The 16,031-nt window shown below is 39.2% G+C and overlaps 2 protein-coding genes across 10 annotated transcripts in view; one reads left to right on the top strand and one right to left on the bottom strand.

Moving 5' to 3' along the window:
• Positions 1-1,156: 1,156 nt before the first annotated feature.
• bet1l (Bet1 golgi vesicular membrane trafficking protein-like) lies at positions 1,157-10,065 on the bottom strand. Of its 2 annotated transcripts, none has more exons than XM_034685715.1 (4): positions 9,957-10,065; positions 5,409-5,494; positions 5,165-5,221; positions 1,157-2,373 (listed from the first exon to the last, which is right to left on the bottom strand). In XM_034685715.1, the coding sequence occupies exons 1-4, from the start codon at positions 9,973-9,975 to the stop codon at positions 2,206-2,208; spliced, it is 330 nt and encodes a 109-aa protein (XP_034541606.1). In that variant the 5' UTR covers positions 9,976-10,065; the 3' UTR covers positions 1,157-2,205. The 2 variants fall into 2 exon arrangements, with proteins under 2 accessions (XP_034541606.1, XP_034541607.1); XM_034685716.1 differs by lacking the exon at positions 9,957-10,065 and adding an exon at positions 8,391-8,469.
• LOC117814401 (plasma membrane calcium-transporting ATPase 1-like) overlaps positions 7,969-16,031 on the top strand; it is a 32,285-nt gene continuing 24,222 nt past the window's right edge. For 2 of the 8 annotated variants that reach the window (XM_034685700.1, XM_034685705.1), the window contains exons 1-3: positions 7,979-8,110; positions 9,598-9,719; positions 13,948-14,179. In XM_034685700.1, the coding sequence (XP_034541591.1) occupies positions 13,981-14,179 (199 nt within the window). In that variant the 5' untranslated portion in view covers positions 7,979-8,110; positions 9,598-9,719; positions 13,948-13,980. Of the gene's footprint in view, positions 8,111-9,421; positions 9,510-9,597; positions 9,720-11,563; positions 11,910-13,947; positions 14,180-16,031 lie in introns of those variants that run through there. The other 6 variants (XM_034685706.1, XM_034685702.1, XM_034685703.1 and 3 more) reach the window with 6 other exon arrangements.

The following is a 16,031-nucleotide window of genomic DNA, read 5'->3' as shown; positions in this document are numbered from 1 at the left end:
TGTTGCTTGCCAAGCACTTTGTAAACCATGGTTCTTAAAGGGTGCTATATAAATAAAGGTATTTTTATTATTATTATTTAAAATATTGTTTTAATTTAATGTACCGTTATGAAGTCTTAAATACTGAGAATAAAGGACGAAATGAATAAAAAGTGGGAATATCTTCTTGTTTGCAAGAAAACACTCATTAAAAAAATCCGCTGTCTTCCCATTAGTTATTTTTTAACATTGTTTGCACTTTTACTTAATTCTTATAATAAATAACTATATACCTGGCCATTTATATTTAAATAAAGAATGTCTTTCAATGTCAAAATTTCCCCTATTTGTTTTATTTTCATCCTTTTAAAGCTGCTGTGGGGAACTTTTGTTTTGTATTGATTCTGGCACCCCCTTGTGGACAAAGTGATACCTCTTATCTCTTGTCCTATACATGCAAAAGTAGTCTTTTCAACAGAAACCTCATCCTGTTGTCTTTTAACAGTCAACTTTATAAGGCAATGTGATTATTTTCCATGAAAACAGTCAAATAAAGGCTGTTTCTGAAGCAAGATGTCCATCATCTGGCCTGGCACCTACCCCCTCAGGGCGGTTTCAGGCATTAAAAATGACAACAGAGAAGGTGTTAGTGTTGTCGCTGATGGTCTTGTTTCCTATTGAAGGTCATAAAGAGGCATCGGTATCATTTTCAGTCTGTTTCTCGGCCAGTTCAAAACTCCTCATAGGGCCTTTAATGTTAACATTCTGTTTTCAGAATCAGTAATACTTTATTTATCTAGTGGGGAAATTCAGTCACTACAGTTGCGAAAAAAGGAATAAAAAATATATAAATATTAATAAAATAAAATAATATCAAATATAATAAGATAAAATAAAATAGAATAAGATAAAATAATAAAGTGTGTATAGAAGCACAGAATAGGTAGAATTAGCTGTATACAAAAGCGCTGGGAATGAAGGTGATGTATCTGAGGATGTTAAAGTAGTAAGGATATTACACAGTGTATTGCACAGTTATTGTACACTAGCACTGTTTGTGAAAGATGCGTATTTAATGTGCCTTGTCATGATCCAAGGAGCAGATTCAGAAGCTGTACACTAATCATTGCATTTGATGTAAAAACATGATGTTTCAGCATGGCTTCAACTACAACAGTCAGTTTTAGAATAAATCATCTTTTATTCTTTCATTTTAAAACAAATCTTATCATTTTCTCACAGCCAGTCTTTGATTAAGACAACAAAATATATGCTTTAATGAGGATGTAATGAGCCAAAGCCATATTTGATTTGAGTATACTTCAAATAATAATCAGAACAATGAACCCCGACCGGCTCCAGTCTTCAAACTCTTTTTCTTTCTTTCTTTTAATCTTTCTAGTAATATTATAAATATTTTCTGATCTTGAGTTGGAATGTAAACACATTTAGAAAAGATTTCTTAAACAGAAAAGACAAAAAATATATATAATAAAACAAAAGATAAACATTTATTATGTAATGTTAAAAGGAAACAGAACAGACCCACAAACACTGAGCTTAAACAAAAAGAAAAACAAGTTAAAGTTTGATTATTTTCTGTAGCTTTGCCCCAATCAATCACTAAAGTGTTAACCCTTTCTTTCCCTTGACTTTTCTGTTATCTCTAATCACTATCAGGGAGATTTTCACATTTGTGGTTCTTTAATTTCCTTACAAAAATAAACTAATAACAGCTATTTATTTAAAATAGCCTAAAAGTTATTGAGTCGTCTGTTAAGACATCTCTGGCCTTGTAGAAAACAGGATTTGGGCTCTGGCCTCTGTATGGACCACATGCTGTGGGGCAGGTTTTTCTTGGTTTTCAGGTCCCCCAGCCTATAAAATTCAGTTGTGATCAGTGCCACCTCAACCCAAGTCTCCCTCAGGTCCACCTTCTCTCTGCATGTGGCTGCAGCAGGAACCACATGACAAAGCTGGTGCCAAGTGGAAAAGCCTTCAATCCCCCATCAGTGTTTGTTTTTCTATAGACACCAGCATCTTTGGTAAAACCACATCCAGGACCACCATCTCCTGCTGGTCTGTTCAAGGACTCAACTAAATGTTTGCAGTCTCTCTTTGGTGCAGAATAAAAGAGTCTCTCTCTGTGCAGGACAACCACACAGATGATTATGACGTCAGTGTCCACAGTTTCAGGACCAGCTGGAGGTTCTTCTGGTTTCCCTGTCAGCGTTGAATCCTGGAGATCATGTAGTAGAGCAGGAAGAAGCCCATGACCAGGCCCCCGGAGACATAGCAGAGGATGCGGCGGTTGTCTCTGCCGGATCGTACCATGGTGGAGAAACGCTTCACGCTGCCGCTCAGCAGGCCGGTCGCACTCATGAAGTTTGAGTCCTGAGAGGAAACAGAGAATAATGTCACTTACGGACTTTCTAAACCTTAACTGACGGGAGAACAGATGCTCTGTGCAATATAGATCATTATAATGTAACAACACGTCCACAATGTCCACAATAACAGTAACCGAGTGGAGAGCACTGAAGACAGTCTTTGGTTTATGATCTGCTGTCAAGTTTAGCACCGTGGCTGTCAACATGTTAGCTATTGAAGCCAAAATTAGACAGGAGGGGGAAGCACGACGAGTGAGGGGTCTGCAAACGAGAAGTTATCAAAGTTATGAAGTTATCTGTTCCATGCTCAAAGCTAATTCATAAGCCGGCTACAAAGGAGGCTTTAAATGTGTACTGGAAGTTCTACACTCAGGTTAATCATGTGCCAACCGTGCATGCAGCCTGTTACAGTCGCTCCTCTTCGTTCATTCTTCCTTCTGATTTTTCTTCATCATACTTTGTCAGATTTTTATTTTTTGCATATTATCTCAAATACTGTCTGCACCTTAATATCATTTGCACTGTTATCCATTTTCATTGTCCATTTTTAAACTGTCGCTGCACTACCTGCACTGTGTACATAGGCTGTTTTGATAAAACTGTATTTTATTATATTTTATTGTATTTCATATTTAAATTTTAGATATTTAAAAGCTGGAAGAGAGAAACAGCATCTCGTTTTTCCTGTATGTCTCGTCTATACAGTGAAAATTGACAATAAAAACCTTTGAATCTTGAATCTTGAATTTTTCCCTGGTCTGTCAAAGTTGTGACCTCTTTTGGCCTTTCGTTGGTGAGAGTTGTGGACTGTTTTTCACGATGAAATCATCAACTTTAACTTTTACTCGCAATACTGCTGCCCGGCAACGCCGCTTTGTTTTTGTTTTTACTCATGCTCAGCTGGTTGAGCTGAAACCGTCCAGCTCATCACCTGAACCGCTGGATATTCCTGCAGAGCTCTGGAGATTCAGGACGTATAGAGGCAGAGGAGGCATAGAGCTATGAGGGAGGAGAGCTGGTATAAGAAGACGGAGGTTTATGGAGAGGAGATAGAAGCCGTGTCTCTCCTCTCTCATCATGGGTAACGTGAGATCTCTGTCTAATAAGATGGACGAGCTAACAGGACTAGCCAGGAGTCAGACGGAGCTGACCGGGAGAGCACCGTGAGCGCTAGGGGCCTCCGACCATATCATCTGCACAGGGAGATCTCACATGTCATACTGTCACGGCAACACAACCCTGGCACGAGCTCAGTCTAGGGCATCCAAGCGTTGGCTGCCCGTGCCATACGAAAGAAGGAATCAGGTGGCTGTCGAGCAAAAGGCAAAGGGAAAAGGCGAACCTTACCTGTGCCGACTTCTTTCCAGGACACCATTCACGGCTCCGGGACCAGCTCACGCTGCTTCCTTCTCGTTACCCCTCAGGGTTTCGGATGACAGTTCATATTTAAGGTGACATATATAACACACGACAAAACTCAACGGAAAAAGGGGAAAACTTCCCAAGAATGTCTTACTACGGCTTCTGACAACGGCGTCTCTTTCTTCTCGCTCCTCCAGCAGGTGTCTGCCTGAGCTAATCAAGACCACAGCGTTACCGTCTCATTGATAAATTGGTCACGTGACCAGGAAGGTCCGCCCACCTGTAGCTCGACAGCCACACCCCTATACTCTGGACAGTGTTGCCGCAACAATACTGGTAGCTGTTTACGTCCCCCCTCTGCCAACCAGACTACGGCGTCCAACGTTCTCAACGCTGCCATAGCCAGACTCCAGACAGACCACCAGAGGCAAGGCAAGGCAAGGCAGCTTTATTTGTATAGCGCATTTCATACACGAGGGCAACTCAATGTGCTTTACATTAAAACATTAAAAGCATTGGAGACATTCAGACAGGCATAAAATAACACATAAAACAGAAAAGAAAAGGAAAATTAGAAATATATTAAAAATTACATTAAAATTTTAATTTAAAGTGGGTTAAAATAATCTAAGATAGGAAGGCAGAGGTAAATAAAAAAGTCTTAGTCTTTGATTTAAAAGAGGTGAGAGTTGGAGCAGACCTGCAGCTTTCAGGGAGTGTGTTCCAGATATGTGGTGCATAATGACTGAACGCTGCTTCACCATGTTTCCTTCTGACTCTAGGGACTGAAAGCAGACCAGTACCTGATGACCTCAGAGGTCGAGGTGGTTCATAAAGTAGTAGCAGATCAGCAATGTATTTTGGGCCTAAACCATTCAGTGCTTTATAAACCATCAGCAGGATTTTAAAGTCTATTCTCTGACAGACAGGAAGCCAGTGTAGAGATCTAAGAACTGGAGTAATGTGGTCTACTTTTTTGGTCCTTGTTAGGACTCGAGCAGCAGCATTCTGTATGAGCTGCAGTCGTCTGATGGACTTTTTAGGGAGTCCTGTAAAGACCCCGTTACAGTAGTCTAGTCTGCTAAAGATAAATGCATGGACCAGTTTTTCTGCATCCTGCTGAGACATAAGTCCTTTAATCCTTGATATATTCTTAAGAGAGGGCTCTCTTCCTGATCTCCGGGGACTTCAACCATGAATTTATTCTCTACATAGCTTATTTTGTCTTCTGTACATACTTTTATCATCATTATTTTCATCGTATTTATATTTTATTAATTACTTTCTTTGATTAATATTATTTGATATTCTTATGTATTGTGTGTATAGGAGCAACTTTAATGACTGAATTTCCCCCCGGGATAAATAAAGTATTTCTGATTCTGATTCTGATTCTGATTACTTATAGTGCTTGATTGAATAAAAGGACTCACCATGCCATCCAGATACTCGTTCTGATCATCCACATCTCTGTCGATGTCAAACGCAAGCTGTCGGATTCAGACAAGACGGATGATTACAAGTTAAAATGAGAAGTTTACCTCCTCATCTATTTTTTCTAATCTAGACAAAGAGCTTGTTGTTGACATTAAATTCATGTTTACATCTGTTTACATTCCCCATAAAGGGCTACAGGATATCACACACTGTTTGGAGAAGTTATCAACCGCTACTCACAGATTTCAGTCGGGAGACTTTGGAGGCCAAGTTCTCAGCCAGCCGCTTGTTTTCAGCGTCCAGCATGTCGTCCACAGAGTCGTGTCCTGGAAACACACAAACACATTGCACTGGTTGTGGAAAGTATTTCTTTGAGTGATCAGTAAATCCTGCAGTTACTTGTTTAAAATAAACAGACTAGTGAAGAAGGCCAGCTCTGTCCTGGGCTGCCCGCTGGACCCTGTGGAGGCGGTGGCTGACAGGATGATAACCAAGCTATCAACTCTGATGGACAACATGTCTCACCCCCTGCAGGAGACGCGAACACCACTGGGGAGCTCGTTCAGTGACGGGCTCCTTCACCCAATAATAACGTCACCAAAAACGGACTAAGTGCAATATCTCCTCTGTCTATTTATTTATTAACGTGCATTTATTACTCATCTCACTCCAAACCAAGCGGCAAACTCCAGTCTCAAACGATGAAGCCAATGCGGAAGTGATATAAACTGCAATACATCGAAAATCCTCTTGAGGCTGGCTGCAGAAACACAGGAAACCACATAGATATGTATGGGAAAAAGACGATCTTTGCAGCATTAATAAACATGTTTACAGCCTGGTTCAAAAAACGGCTTGGCCCTACAACGCTAATCTCTCTAATGGCACACACTGTACGGGGGGTGAATTTTTTTCTAACATGACGGTTAAGAAGATATTAAGATTATGAGTTTTGCCCAAATAAGGACATGACTGACGTGACTCCCGGTCGGGAACACACAGCCATTGGCTAAGAGACTCACACTACGTCACACTCTGCCTGGTTGAGTTCCGCATTACCAATATGGCTGCTGCCGTCGATTTGCTTCAAAACAGCTCTCAGGAACAGATGGGTGACGTCACGGATACTACATCCATATTTTTTACAGTCTATGCTCCAAACATGTGCATTAAGTTTTTCTACCCATCTTCTCAGTTCTGTACGTTGTTTTTAAACCTGTTTTACTAAGACTAAGACTTTTTTATTTGCCACTGCCTTCCTATCTTAGATTATTTTAACCCACTTTAAATTAAAATTTTAATGTAATTTTTAATATATTTCTAATTTTCCTTTTCTTTTCTGTTTTTTCATATTTGTCATTTTAATTGTGTTCTTTTATGCCTGTCTGAATGTCTCCAATGCTTTTAATGTAAAGCACATTGAGTTGCCCTCGTGTATGAAATGCGCTATACAAATAAAGCTGCCTTGCCTTGCCTTGCCTTGCCTTACTAGTCTGTGCACATTTCTCACTGCTTTTGTAAATATATGTAATTTCACTTATTTAGTTCTGTACATACTTTTCTTAAGATATGCTAATTTACTTTTTAAACAAAATGTGTTTTATTATTATTACTATTTTGTATGCTCTTGTTTACTTTATACTGTTTTTCCCCCGTCTACTTTGCTGCTCTAACACTTTATATTTCCCCTTTGTGGGACAAATAAAGGAATATCTTGTCTTATCTTTATGCTATTATCTCACAAATGCAATATGAGCTGTTTAAAAGGCAATGCAATGTGTCAGTTATTGAACATGCAACACTTTATTTTGCAAAAATGGTTTCCCTAATAATCTCCTAAAAATTGACATATTACTCCATGTCTTCTGAATGTAGACTGTAAGTGTTAAATGTGTTACATTTACATTTGCTAATTAAATTGAGACTGTCTTTTAGTTGTCTGTTTGACTAAACCACTGAATAAATAATAATAATGAATTTATTTATAGAGCACCTTTCAAAACAAATGTTTACAAAGTGCTTTGATAAACAAAGTGTGGTATTAATACAGCGAGGAGGAATTTTAACAATGCAAAACAAAATGCAACAGAAGAGGTTAAAAAGAATACACTCAAATTCAACAGAATGAAGTGGTGTGAGAGTTGACCAGTAAATCATTTTTGAGAGGTTTTTCAAGGGTAAATAGATAATAAAAATTAATAAATTATAATGGATAAGTAAATAAAAGCATTATAAGGGCAATATAAGAGGTTTTCAGAATAAGAGGACGACATCACATCGGGGAAATTAGAAAAAGTGAACAGTATACATTAGGAACATTAAAATAATAAATGAAAAATAATAATTATACTAATAAATTAAATAATAAATAATCAAATAAAATGTAAGACCATTAATTAGTTGGATAAAAACTAAAAATAATAATAAAATTGAAGTAAAAGTGGTTAGAAAGATAAAGTTACATAAAAGCAAGTATGTAAAGATGGGGTTTAAGAAGAGATTTAAAAGATGTCACTGACTTTGCAAGCCTTATCTCCTCAGGGAGGTTGCTCCAAAGTCAAGGAGCTCTGTAAGATAAAGCACGATCCCCTCTGGATTTGAGCCTCGACTTTGGAAATTAACACATTTTATTTTTTTATTTCATATAATTATGAATCAGCCCTGGTTAATAATTTATATATTTCCACAGAATATGATTTCAAAAAATACATTAAAATTAAATAAATTAATAAAAATATAATTCATATAAATGTTCCGTTAAATGACGTAATCAACCAGTTTCCACCAATCAGAGCGCTTCATTTCTCTACTGTATTTAAAATCATTTTTCTAACGGTTCTTTCTTCAGTTAGGATTTCTATCGTCTCTACCGGAGAAGCTGGATTTTACTTTTTTTTAACAGTCTATGTTCTTCTATGAGTATTCGAGTTTCCCCGGATAAGGTAACTAACAAATTAATATTATATTTCGGCATTTTTCTAAGGTTGATTTATGAGAAATATGCATGGTCATCATGTTTAAAGCCATTTCGACGGCGCCCCCAACGTCCAAGGCCTCTCTGCTGTCAGTTAGCTAACGGTAGTGAACGAACTTTAGTCTGACTTGTAGTAAAGAAAAGATGAATGTGATGGATAAAGTTGTTTTGTTAAAGACAGATGTAAAAAAAAACTAACTTATTTATATGACTAGTATAGTTTGAAATGATTTTAACATCAGACATACCGTGTAAAAGTAATGAAATGTAATACCGTTGATGCTAATGCAGACGTTAGGGGCAGTTCGAATGCTGCGTTCACGTCGTGGTAGAATCGGGAAAACTGAACTTCTGATAGGGTTACGTGAAGGCCATAGACTGTGGTGAAGGCCCGCTTTAGTGTTTGGGTAAGAACTGGGAGAAAACTTTGGTAACTGACCGAGTTGACTAAACATGACCTCCCAAATTAACATCAACTAGAGGGTTAAAAGTTAATCAGTCAACGTACTGTTGAAAAGCTCGTTTGAAGTACGGTACTTTCCCTGACAGTGTGTTTTCCAACTGCTTGTTTAAGTTCGTGAACGCACCACGTAAAACATCATGGAAGCAGAAATAATCCAGAAAGAAACGGTTATTAACGTCTAACGTGTGGATGCAGTAACGGTTATTAACGTCTAACGTGTGGATGCAGTAACGGTTATTAACGTCTAACGAGTGGATGCAGTAACGGTTATTAACGTCTAACGTGTGGATGCAGTAACGGTTATTAACGTCTAACGAGTGGATGCAGTAACGGTTATTATGTTATTAGATACAAAAAATGATACGATTAAATAAACTATCCGTTGTTTAATGTACAGAGTAAACTACTGCTAATCATAATCATAAAAAATGCAATAAAATAATGTTTCACTGCTATTTTTTTCCTGTCGAGACCACATTGGACCCGGTCCTGATCCAGAATCATAGTACACAGTATCCCCAGATTTGGACTACATTGTTGATGAGGGTCTACAGACTTTTCACAACAACATTTCTCATTCGTAGGACCTTTATTCTAGTGTGAAAATGCGAAAAAGGGCAATTTCACTTACATTACCCCTCTACATCACATTGAACCAGGTCCTGATGCAGAACCATAATACATAGTATCCCCAGATCTGGACTATATAATTCGAGAGGCTACTGCCTCTATAAAACACAACATTTCAGATTTGTGAACCCTTAATCTATTATACAAATGCAATGAATGGCTGCTTCACTGTTTTTTTCTGTCTAGATCACACTGGACCAGGTCCTGATGCAGAATCATAATACATAGTATCCCCAGATCTGGACTAGATAATTCGAGAGAGACTACTGTCTTTGTAAACCAACATTTCAGATTTATGAACCCTCTATTCTATTATAAAAATGCAAGAAAATTATGTTTCACTGCTTTTGTTTTCTGTCTAGACCACTTGGACCAGGTCCTGATCCTATAAGGTCTGTAAGGTGTAACCACAGTCTGCTCCCTCACCACATCGCGTCCTGCCAACACGTCTTCCCTGCTCTGTACAATGCACATGTTTTAATCAGTAAGTCACACTACAATAAGTAGGACAACTTCAATCCTCAGCTACTTAGCCTGTTAGCTTAGCTCCCCCTTTACTTCTTCTTAAAGAGAAGCTTCTGCGCATGACACTAAAGGAATCACGGATACGATGGAGTGTTTGGGTTCTCACGTCCTTTACATTCATTAACCAGCAGGTTTTATTCTGCTGGAGACAGATACAGGCTGAGCATTTACAAGTGAATACGTGTCAAATAAATACCTCTATTCCAGTCCGCCATGTTGACGAGTGACGTCACGATCAGCTGTCTTCTTCTTCTTCTTTGGGGTGCTTTATTTGCGGTTGCAAACAACGTGTAGGTGCACCAGTAGGCGCCACACACTGGTATGGAGTGTGGATCGGGAACTATAATGTATCTTCTCTAAGAAATAAAATATATTAATAACAAATAAAACCTAAACAAATAAACAAATCCCAAAATAATAATACAACAATTAAGTAAATACAATTATAAATAATAAATAAAATAATATTAATTAGAAGAATAAATAAAACCTAAACTAAAAAACAAATAAACACAACCAAAAATAATTTAACATATTAGATAAATACAATAAAATAATAAGAAATACAACATAAACTAACAAACAAATAAACAAAACCAAAAATGATAATAACAAAATTAAATAAATACAATTAAATGATAACAATAAAAATAATCAAATTTGTTCTATTCAAAAACTCAAACAAAAACCAATAGCAGCTATCCATTGAATTTCTACATGAAACATCACAGTGTTTTTCTCAGTCTCATTCTCATTTCTCTTCTTTCCCTATCATACCTTTGAACAGTAAATGATTACGTGTTCCACGATCAGCTGTGTGTTCGGGGATGAGTTTGATAGATGCACCTGACTCCGGTTACAAAACTACTGCCGGTCTTCATCTCCTTTTTTAATTATTTACCCTTTCTGATCAGTCTTGTGTTATTATTGTGAACATCAGTAAAGTGTCACTTTTTCTTGTTATCAGATGTTTTTGGACCAAAGGTTTCTGAAGTGTGTGCTCTGCGTTGACAACTTCTGACCACTGGGCGGCGTTACACTAAATGCAGTCAGTGTTCAGACTGTTGAGTTGATGCCTGGTCAGTTCATACAGAATGAATCAAGCAGGTGTATTTCACAGACTTAGATCGTGTTCATGGTTTGGATCTACTCGGGTCTGTCTCACTCATGACATGCAGACATGTGTGTTACATTAAGACTTAGAAACCTGTAGCAGGTACTTGGAACCAGAGCTCTGATTTTAGACCGGTGAAGGTGACGGTCTCGGCCAGTGTTTAGAATTTTAGACTGCAGGGTCAAAGGTCACGATAGCTCTAACTGTAAATGCTGTTGTTTGAATGTGAATCAGCAGTATTGCCCTTTGTTTATCAGATGTGTGTTTATTTAATCCCCCTGTGTCTCCATGTGCTGTAATCCACCTGTATGTGAGTGTGCGTCACGTGTGTGTGGAACCTGACGTCAGCCTGCATCACCGCCCAGTGGGGGTGGAGGGGGGGGGGGGGGGGGGGGGGGGGGGGGGGGGGGGGGGGGTAGCTTGAGTTGTATGTGTTAAAACGCCTGCATTTGATTTTACATGTTACACTGATATGTGCTGAGATCAAGACCTGTGAGAAGTCCTGGTCTGTGGTCCTGATCTGTAACTGTGGAGACCTCTCCTGTGTAGACCTGTTATACACCTGGTGTGTGTGTGTGTGTGTGTGTGTGTGTGTGTGTGTGTGTGTGTGTGTGTGTATGTGTATGTGTAGAAGTGGTGTGTGACTGATGAAGACCTGGGTTGTCCCTCTCGGCAGGAGGAGCTGCAGCAGCAGAAGTAGCCGTCTCTCTGGCTCTGCCTGAAGCCACAGATTGTCTAATTAGATTAAGCGAGGCTTTCCACAGATAATCATTTAGCCGGCTCCTGTTTTTTTTTCCTCCGATGGAGTGCTGCTTGTGACTGTGAGCTTGCTGAAGGTCAAACAGAATTTTTGAATAACAGGCTGTTTTTTGGGGGACTAAAAAGTGGTCTTGGAGCAGGTTTGCAAACAGCCGGCTGAGGAGCTGTGGTTGGGTTATGGGCTGTTTCTGGACCTGGGAGCGTGAAGCTGCTCAGAGTAATCAGACTGCCACTAATACCTGCTGCGGCTAACAGGAGGCGATGGGGGAAGTTTCTGTAAGTAAAGCCTTTCTTGTCCTTACTGCTGCAGCAATGAAGTGATAATAATGTTCAATCAGGAGTGTAAAGAGTGTGTTTGAAGAAGCTTTCACGTATTTATTAAAATCCTGAATGTTTTTTGACTGATTTCCTTCACTGCTAATGATTAGTTCATTTGTAAGTGATCAACAGAGTCATTTCTACATCAAATATACCAATTATTTATTTGTAGCTTCGCCGACAGAGAGTTCATGTTGTAAACTGGATATCTTGTTTTTGCGTTTTTGTGAGGCTCTCACTTTGTACATTAAGCTGCGAGGCTTATTTATCTATATGACAGTCAAGACTTCTCTTCAGTGCTCTTCAGTCCACATACAGAGGCTAAGGTCCTCGTTGCAGAGGTCGCCGGTTCTACTCCCAGTCTCGACCATCTGCTGCACGTCATCCCCCGTATCTCTACTCCCCACGTTTCCTGTCTCTCTTCAGCTGTCCGATCAAATACAGGCAAAAAAAAAAAAATCACCAACTTAAGTATAACTTAAAAAAAAAAGAGTTCTCTTCAGTCTGTTGAATTCTCAGAAGCTCTTCTCTATTTTTTCCTTCAGCCTCAAACAGGCCGCCTCTCTCTTGCTCAGATTAAGCCTCGGCTGACTGATTGACACAGATTACAGCTGAAAGCACAGAGGTCACAACCTGCGAAGAACAAATATAAATGCTTTTAGTTCACGCACCAACAAGCACAATGCTCTACACCACACACATATCTGACTAAGACCACGACTGATCAAAGAGCTAAGAAGTACCCTCTGTTTCTGGGAACTGTGGTGGATGAGCGGACTGCTGGAGGGAGGTCTGATCAGGTCTCTGAGGTCTCTTAGATATCAGTCTTTTTAGTCATACAGTGATGAGGTGAGGTAATAATTGAGGAAGAACATCAGGCTCTTGAACATCGCCCTGCTGCTGCTTTAATTTTTGTGTTCTCTTCTCAAATATTTTCCTCAACTGCTTCTCTTCAAACTTCATAAAGCCACAGTAAACATAACTCAACTCATCTGTATTTATAAATCACCTTTCATACATTCAAACATGCAGACCACAGAGCTCCACAAAGAACAGAGACAGAAAACAACAGAGACAGATGAGATGAAACAAGTCTAAAACAAGATAGAGGAAATACTTTCAAAATAAAAATTAAGGCAGGTTCGATTCCAGCCTCGACCATTCATTGCATGTCCTTCCCCTCTCTCTGCTCCCCACATTTCCTGTCTCTCTTCAGTTGTCCTGTCCATTAAAGGCGAAAACCCCCCAAAAATATAACTTCAAAAGAATAAAAATAGAATAAAATCAATTAAGATAAAATAAATGAAATAGATCAAATCAAATAAATACTAGAAAAATAAAATAAAATAATAAAAAAAAGTATATATATTTATTCAGAATTAGAAATACTTTATTTATCCCGGGGAGGGAAATTTGGTCATTACAGAGCTCTTAAGAAAGTCAAAATACTAATAGAAGAAGGAATAAAATAATACATAAATAAGAATAAAATAAAATAATACTAAAGTTGATACAGAAGCGCAGAATAGTTGCAATTAACTATGTACAAAAGCGCTGTGAATGAAGGAGATATATACAAGGATTTTAGTGGCAGGGATATTGCATGGTTATTGAATGGAAATAAATAAATGATGCTAAAACAATGGTCATAAAAGTCATAATGCAGTCCAGGGCAAAAAGGAAATGACTCCAAACTCAGATTAGAATGAGCCTGTTATCATTACTGTTCTTTTCTCACAGCACCAGCTATCTAAGGAATTCAGCTCTGAAGCAGAAGTTATCCCTCCGTCTGTTTCAGTATCACATTATTCACCAGAGAGGTCGAGTTTTAAAGAGTATGCGGAATCATACAAAACACCAGACTTTAGAGAAACTCTCTTCTTTGTGATTTAGATGGAGTTATAGAGCACTTTGTATCCTGTACCCAGCTTTAACTTAAACCCTCTGTAATAATGTGACTGTAATTTCAAATAATGTCCGTCTGCCCCCCTGTCAGACCAGATCTGCACCTGCCCTGTAAAAAGGAGTCATGGCGACAAGCAACTCTTTTCGTGGATCGAAACATGGCCGGCGTGGCGAGGCCAACCACGAGGCGGAGTTCAGCTGCACACTACAGGACCTGCGCTCAATCATGGAGCTCAGGGGACCAGAGGCTGTGACCAGGATCCAGGAGTGTTACGGAGATGTTAACGGACTGTGTGCCAGATTGAGGACGTCACCTGTTGAAGGTAAATGTGTTCAGTGTTCAGTTTGTGTGCACCATATAAAAGTCAGTGTTTCACTTCTTTCACTCAAAAGTCATTTAGAGCTTCCCAAACTTTTCAGCCCACGACCCCCAAAATATAGGTGCCAAAGACTCTTGACCCCCACTGTCCCTCAAAGTGATTTAACGTGGCTTCATTTAGCTGGTCTGCAGAAAATTAGCCTACCTATATGAGCACGTGTCTGTGTTTCCTGTGCCTTTATAAATGAACCTGCTGCTACTGATGCTTTAGATAATTAACTGTTCACTAACCCTAAACTTAGGAGTCATCTGGCAAAAAGAAAGGCAGAAAACTCATTACATTTTCTATTTTCAAGGTTTTATTTCCAGTTTAGCTACTATTTTTAGAGATAGAATAGAATAGAATGTACTTTATTAATCCCAGAAGGGGGAAATTCAGGTGTCTGTCAGATAAAATTATAAAAATCACATAAAACAAGTAATTCGGCTGTCTGCAAATTGCAAAGAGGGAGAAAACAAGTGAACTTCTCTCAGTGGAAGTCAGATGTCCTCTGCCCCCAGAAATGTGAGCTCAAACAGTATATAGAAAAGAATGAAAACAGGTGTGATACATTGACAGGAAGCTTCTTCCAAAAAAAGGTAATATATCCTGTGGTCGAACAAAGATCATTGATGGGTAGAATACAGGATCTGTAAAAGAAGGAGTTATGGGAATACAGGAAACCTTACTTCTTATCAAACAAAAGCCTCCTGTGTACGACCTCGGAGAACTGCACCTGCAACAGTTCCTAATCTTACAGAAGCACAGACACAGAAAGCACAACAGTTTGTTCATTAATTTTCCCCAACAAGGGATGAATGATTTTCTGTATCTCTCAGTCCTGCAGTGCAGAGACATGAGCCATTCACTGCTGCTGTTTCTCTGGTCCACAAAGAAGTTGTGATGATCTGTGTCATTTAGAATGGCCTCTAGCTTCTTCTGTGTGCATCTCTCCACCACAGCCCCCAGCGAGTCCAACCTGGTTCCAATCACAGAGCTAGCTCTTTTCACTAGTTTGTCCACCTCGCCTCGCATCCTTGTGTTTAATACTGCTTCCCCAGCAGACTGCAGCATAGAATAACACACGTGCCACCACACCACAGATTGATAAAACATCTTTCTGCAGATGTCTAAGGATCTGAGCCTCCTTAAGAAAGAGAGGCGGCTCTGCTCCTGTAGAGGGCATCTGTGTTAAGGGACCAGTCCTACTTGTTGTCCAAGTGTACACCTAGATATTTGTAGGTTAGCACCACCTCGATGTCCACCCCTCGAATGTTAACTAGCTGATGGCAGAGCTTGGATCTTGGGAAATCTACTATCATTTCCTTTGTCTTTGAGGAGTTCAGTAGGGGGCAGATTTGGTGACTCCAGTCACTGAAGGCTTTTGTCAGATCCCTTTATTCAGATTCTGAATCTGTCACAGTAACACCAAAGTAAAGATGGAGACAGATGCTTTCAGTGCCCGCTACTAGCAGCACCTTGTCCCGGTGCTGGTTAACGCAACAGCAACACAAATGGGCTGTTAATGGGAAAGGTGTGTGTGTGTGTGGGGGGGGGTGATTACCCGAATAATCGTTGAATAAATACCAATGATTATGAAATAGTATTTTGGCTTGAAGTGCCCATCCCTAATCATCATAAGACCAAATCAGAAGTCTTAAAATCATTGTTTGTGTTTTTTGTTTTGGCTTTTATTCAGCTACAGGCTTTTCCTCGAGGTGATCCTGTAGTCAACTTCAGTCAAGGTCAAACTTTACATTGACGGGGAAGTCCTGCTATAATGTGTCTGACCTCAGGACAGTGAATTGTGTGTCAT

This window comes from Notolabrus celidotus, chromosome 6 (genome assembly GCF_009762535.1).
Source record: "Notolabrus celidotus isolate fNotCel1 chromosome 6, fNotCel1.pri, whole genome shotgun sequence".
Classification (NCBI taxonomy): Eukaryota; Metazoa; Chordata; class Actinopteri; order Labriformes; family Labridae; genus Notolabrus; species Notolabrus celidotus.
Note: the sequence above shows the minus strand (reverse complement) of the source record. Positions and strands in the feature narration are given on the sequence as shown.